Genomic DNA, 6,874 nt, shown 5'->3' with positions numbered 1-6,874 from the left:
TGGGCAAACCTACTTCCGTAGTGATACTGCCTCGGAAACCCAAGGAGGGGTTGCTATGAGTTGGGGCCCACTCGACGGCACACAACAACAACAACAACAAATACATTTCAGGATGTCTGATGGAATATTGTGTAAAAATGTAAAATGATCTAGGTATATTTTAGTGATCTGTAAATATGTTCACAATTCATTAAATAAAAAAAAGATTAAATACAGCATTGTAGTTTATTTTGTAATGATTTATTACTGTGAATATGTATTTTGTACCTTCCTTACCACTTGTATCCTAAAATATTAAATTTTATCATCTTTGGTTATAAAATTATGGGCTTTTTACCCACTACATTTATCTGTATTTTGTAATTTTTCTCAATAGATAATAAAAATACACCAGCACCAACTGCCATGGAGTTGACCCTAACCAACAGCGGCCCCCTATGTGTCAGAGAAGAAATGTGCTCTGCAGGGTTTCCAATGGCTGCTTTTTTGTAAGTAGATGGCAAGGCCTTTCTTCTGAGGTGCCGCAACCAGAAACTCTAATAAAAATATACCTGTCTACAATTTTTAACAAAGGTCACTCAGCACTATGACTTAAAATGACATTTAAGGAAGAATCTAATTTAAACCAGTCAAAAATTACATCAATCAAAACCATCTGACTAAAATTACATAACTTATGAGGAGCTCAGATAGCGTAGTGCCTAAGGCACTTGACTGCTAACCAGTCGGCTGGCAGTCCAAACCCACCAGCCACTCCTCGGAAGGAAGGTTGGGCGATCGACTTCCGTAGTGATAACCACCTCGGAAAACCTAAGGAGGGGTCGCTATGAGTTGGATCTGACTCCATGGCACACAACAACAACTAGAACATGAGTTGTTTTAAAATAAAGTAATCATAGAAAATTATTTTAATATGATATCAAATGTTTTATTAATAAATATAATAAAATCACATATGTTTGTTCCATTGTTCAGGTAAAATTCCTAATTACTTATAATCTATATACAGTACCAGAGGTACAAAATTCCAGGAAGTATTTGAATGCTTTCATGAAAACATATATTTAACATTTATAGGCTTATATAAATTCAAAAATAATATATTCTATACACACTGACTTTAAATAACCTAAGGACAAATCATTCAAAAAAAATCAAAGGACTTTAATAACAACATGAATGCCATTTCATTGTCTGTTCACTAGCTTTATCTAGTAAACACACTCTTCATGAGTACTATTTAGACCAGACTACACGTTCACATAAAGATTACTTTAAGATATGTTCTACTTTATAATAATATTAAGTAATGGCCAGGTACTTTTAAAATTGTTTTTTGCTTTTAATCAAACTGATTCAATTTTAAGTTTTTAAGAGTATTAGGTCTCATTCAACTTTCCCTAACTTAGCTAATATCATTAATAAAGATGTATTAATGCACTTGACATTCACTTTAGAAAACAAATATTTTGTATTTTTTTAAAAATAGCTTTTCATGTTTAAAAGAGGAATTTTGGCCTTCAAGTTAAAAGCAGTATTTTCAAAAGCACAATTTTAACAATTCCACCTTTTTATTATTGCAATGTTTTCATTAGGTAAAAAGTACTATTAAAATTTTAATTTAACATCAGAAAATCCTATATAGAAGGTAGATACTTTTAAACTCTGAAACTTTCTAAATGCATTTCTGGATCAAATGTCTATAGGTACATTATATAAAGGCCTCTTCCTGATGCTGTTTAATTATTTCATTGTGGTTATAAAAATGTTACACTGCTAAAAAGGTATTTTCTTCCTTGCCTTTATGCCCCTCACTGTCTTTACAATCTTAAAATTGGTTTCCTATATCTAATAATGCTGTCTAACTATAATATAAATAGAAAACAAAATATGGAATACTATATTATGATTACTTCCTACTGCAGTCTGTCAACTAATAGAGGCTTTTCCTCACTAGGAAAGCTTGCTTTAAATCAAATATTGATTTTCCTCCTGTAATTCACACCTGTCTACTGAATCAGTTACCCAAGTTGCTTGTACGATTTTAAACTTTCTTTTAAGAGTTCTCCGAAAAGCTTTTAAATCAGCAACACGACTATGATCCTCCCCAACGATTACATGAGATACTCCCTCAGCCAAATACGAAACTACTTTTGCTCCATAAAATCGAAGCTCCAAGGCTTTAGCACCTAATCTTGTACCCTCAATTTTGGTGCTCAAGTCATTAATAACAGCATACAGGTCCAAATAAATTGTGTGGTGTCGAAACATACTGAGAGGACAGCTGTCCCAGGAGTATCGATCTTCTAAATCAGCAATCACAGAAGCCATTTCTTCAGAAGTCTGTTCATTAGACTGTTTAATTACTGAGAATACTTCCTTTAGTTGGTTCAAATCTGTATCAACAAAATAACTATCACCATAGCAATCATATTCAAGAGCAAAATGCTGTTTTGTTGATGGAGACATATGAATCATAAAGCGAGGCTGCCATGGCACACAGCTTTTGGTCTTAAAACACTCTAAAAGCCAGTCAGGCTTCACAACATCATGCTTATTTGAAGAAATTATGTTTTTCACTCTGATGTTCTCAGACCCTGCAATCACACAGGCCGTGTCTGGGCCTGGATTTTGTACTATGTAACCACCAAATTCAGCAATTCTGTTCTCCAGATCAGGTTTAGAATGGTTGTCTATTCCACTCATGACACAAAATTCCATATCTTCAAATATATTAGAAACTTTGTTTATGTTAGAAAGATTAGGTGCTTTAAAATGTTCAATAATTCCAATAACTTTCTTAGTCTTTGGCACAGCAGCTTTCCGCTTTTTTTCTTGTGGTTCATCATCACCATCTACATACAGGTGTCTAGATGCAAGCTTTCCAGATGCTTTCCCCCTAAGTTGCTCCAACTCATCCAGAGTCATGCATTCATGCCATTCTTTGTCTTCTCTTATCTTTTCAATTCGTGGAAAACGCAAGGTGCAATCAGTTTTATACATATCACTGGGGACAATCTCTGCTGCCTTAATCTGAACGATGACAGAATTACAAGGTTCAATGTACACTTCTGGCTTCTCTGTTCCACACAAAATACTACTTGGCGGAACTTTTCTATGAAAAGGTTTCCAATGTTTGGCCAATTTCAAACCCAGGTCATATAGTTCTTTCATAGTGTAACCTGAGCCAACACGACAGAGTGTGTAAAACACAGATGGTTTTTCACCAGGAGGGGGCTTCTCTGCCACAGCACACAAAAAATGAGACATCATTCCACCCCGTGAACCTTTGCCCCAATAGCCTCCAACAATTAAGATGTCTAGTTCATCCATTAGACCACTTACATACTCTGGCTTAATTTTTAGCCATCCTTCACCTCTTTTATCTGGCTTGTAAATGGACAAAGGGTATTTTACCATGATCCCCTCTTCTCTTTTATCTATTGCATCATTCAAAGCATCAATTACTTCTTTCTTAGTATGAGCTTGTGCTTTCTGTACTATTTCTATTCTACCTGGTATCGGTGTAAAAACACTACCCAAAATTTCATATCTCTTTCTCAGGGTCTCATGTCCTAACTTTTTATCATTAACCATCAATACATCAAAAACACAGTAACAAGTTTGTAGATCAGAATCTTCTACCATTCTTTTAATATCAAACTTAACTCCCTTTTGCATAAAACTTTGGGTATTAGGATTATAGGCCATCATCTCACCATCAAGGATACAGTTTTGTATATTTGTTTTGAAAGCACCATGAATGAATGGTGTTAAAGAACCTTTTTGTGGAGAATCACCAAACTGATCAGTATAGTCATAACCATTTCGGGAGAAGAATTTATATACATCCCCATCTCTGTGCATTTGCATACGCTCACCATCTAGCTTGGTTTCGATGTAGAAACTCTGGTGTTTCATGTCCTTCTCAATGTGCTGAATATCCGCTATAGTAGCTAGCATTGGTTTAAAGGCAGAAAATAAAGTGATAGAAATATCACTGAGTCCAACTGAAGGATCATGCAGTTGCCTACAGACTTTTTCCAGATCTGTGGTGACATTATGCAACTCAACGGCATCATTATGAAAAACAGAAAATATAGTTTGCTGACTAACACCGAGCTTTAAGTCCTTTATAATCATCCGTATGAACCATTTCTGTTCAAGTGCTGAACTCTGAGATATAAACTGAAGAAGACTCTTCTTTACTAGGTTCTTTCTTTTGGCAGAATTATTGCTGGCAACTGAGTCTAAAATGTCATTCACTTGCTGTATGGTTAAATTTCCTTTCTGTAAACATCTTGGCTTCAACACAAAGTATGCGATCATTGCAAAGTCTCCAGTATCTCCATGAGTTCCAGTAGGTGTTCTGTAATTTAAAAGTTTAAGGGCATCTTTTCCTTCTCTAGGCAAGTTAAGCAGTTCAATATAAAGCTTAGCAAGCATAGTTTCTTTGATTCCATAGGCCATTCTTTCTCTTTCCAGTTGAGGAAGAATGAGTCTCATTGCTGGATAAAAAGAGTCTGTGACATCTTTTTGGTTTTTATGAAGAGCATCATGAAATTTTCTCCAAGAATCTAAAAATTCCTGGAAATGTCTGATTTTTTCTGCACGCCCTTTGCTTTTCTGTATTCGTTCTAAAGTTGAACATAAGTCTGCAAAAGGAACATGTGATGCAACAGTTCTTGAAGATTGTGAGGCAGCCACAGAAGCCATGGTGAATCCTCTGGTTTACCTAATAAAGGAAAAGAGAACAATTTTAAGATTTTTACTAAAATTGAAACCAAATATTTCATATAAGATCTTAATGAACAGTACTTGGTTCATAATAGGTATTGTTTGTTAAGTAAAAATAAATCAATATTGATTAATATTAAATATAATTAACTATTTTATTTCAATTCTAATTAGTAATTATTATCAAAAGTATCACCAGCCTCATTTCCTATATTCACAATCTGGAAATTAATCATTTTAATTACCTTTCTCCCTGAATCCCAACTTCCATTGAATTAATTATTCCATTGCTTAATTACCTAGTACCAAATCCATTCCGACTCACAGCGACCCCCACTGGCTTTCCAAGGTGTTAAATCTTTACGGTAGTACATTGCCCCATCTTCCTTATGAGGAGAGCAGCTGGTGGATTTGAACCACCAGCCTTCTGGTTAGCATTAAATTGCCTTAGGCACTGTACCACCGAGCTCCTTAATAATGATCATTGTTGTTGTTGTTGTTATTTGCCATCGAGTCAGCCCCGACTCATAGCGACCCCTCCTTGGGTTTCCGAGGCAGTAGAAAAACAAAATATGTTTTGTTGACTTCATTTCTGGGCCTCAGGCAAGGTTTTTCCTTGCCTATATGTATCTTATTTTTCTGTCAGTCTAACCCACAGCACCAGAAATAAACTCTTTAAAATGAACTTTTTTTTTTTTTTTTTTTGTAAATCAAATCATTGTCTCATTCACTCAATTTAAATTTGGCTTCATAGGAAGCCTGAACTTCTCAGCAGAGGGTCCTCCATCAAAAGTGAAAAAAAAAAAGATATTCTTTTTTGGTCACTTTTTAGGAAAAACTCTATTCCAGCCAGCCAAAGACTTTTCCACTTTCCAGTCTTTACTGATAACTAGGCTGAACACCTCACATTCAAAATCCAACCCAAAATGTTATTAGTTGCTTTCAAGTCTACTCCAACATATGGGGACCACATGCATGCAGAGTATAGAGCATAACTGCTCCAAAGAGTGTTCACAGCTATGACCTTTCGGAAACAGACTGCCAGGCCTGTTTCCCAAGGTGTGTCTGAGTGGATTGAACAGCCAACATGTCAGCTGGTAGTATAGCACTTAACTGATTGTACCAACCAGGGACTCCTTCAATGCAAAACCTCCTACCCTCACCATTAAATCCTCATTGCACTTGTATTTTTTAAGTTTTATAATAGTTTCTTATAGTATAAATTTAAACTTATTAGCACAATTTTTTGTTCATATTATTCTCCCAGTTATTCTCAAGTATCCACTGACTATATATGAGCCAGGAGCTGTGCTCTAGACAGGTACAATGTTCCTGTCTTAAAAAATCATACAGTCTGGAATGAAAAAGGGACAAAATAAGAACAATTTATAGTAAAATGCTAAGAGCAGTAGCAAAACCACAACAAAAGTAAAATGTCCTGAGACAGCTTTTTCAGTATTTTTTACTTTTTTAGTTGTGCTTTGGATACAAATTTACAAAGCAGAATTTGTTTTATAGTCAACAGTCCATTTACTTTTGGTCTCACTCCCTGATTACCATTCCCAACCCTAACCCACTCTCTTTGTCTTCCTTCCCTGTGACCCCACCCCCTGCACCCTTCTTAGTTATGCACTCCTGTCTGTCCAGCTTACCCTCCATGTGAATGCTACCCCTCTGGTGCCCCATGGCCGATTGCTCCAAGTGGGTCTATCTCCGTAGAGTAGGTGGTACGTCACTCTGGGTCGGGTGTTCTGAATGAAAGTCTTACTACTGCTGGGCTGAGAGCCAGCCCCTGGGAGTCTCATCCCAGACCCAACGTGTATCCCAGGCCCATAGTCTTAGGGGTCCCACCAGACTCCATCTAAGCAGTAATTCTGGTCATTATTGTGTTTTTGAATTTTGTTCCATGTTTTTCTTCCCACTCTATCCAGGATGTCCAGTTTTGATCCCTTCCTAAGTGTTGACATTGGTAGCTGGGCACCATCTAGTTCTTCTGGTCTCAAGGTTCATCATATCCTTGGACTTAATGTTTTCAAATGCCCTTGATTTTCTTCACTCTTCTTCACTTCAGAAGAGAGACGAACAATAGCTACATCTTAGATAGTAGCTTGAAAGATTTTAAGACCCCAGTCACTAC

At 36.2% G+C, this 6,874-nt stretch overlaps 1 protein-coding gene across 1 annotated transcript; it reads right to left on the bottom strand.

The window, feature by feature from the left end:
• Nucleotides 1–1,968: 1,968 nt before the first annotated feature.
• LIG4 (DNA ligase 4) lies at nt 1,969–4,716 on the bottom strand. The gene has a single exon (XM_007938917.2). It carries the CDS (start codon nt 4,714–4,716, stop codon nt 1,969–1,971), a length of 2,748 nt encoding a protein of 915 aa, XP_007937108.1.
• Between the last annotated feature and the right edge of the window lie 2,158 nt (nt 4,717–6,874).

The sequence above is a fragment of the Orycteropus afer genome, unplaced genomic scaffold (assembly GCF_000298275.1).
Source record: "Orycteropus afer afer isolate SDZICR_OR568_19922 unplaced genomic scaffold, OryAfe1.0 scaffold00055, whole genome shotgun sequence".
NCBI classification, from domain to species: Eukaryota; Metazoa; Chordata; class Mammalia; order Tubulidentata; family Orycteropodidae; genus Orycteropus; species Orycteropus afer.
Note: the sequence above shows the minus strand (reverse complement) of the source record. Positions and strands in the feature narration are given on the sequence as shown.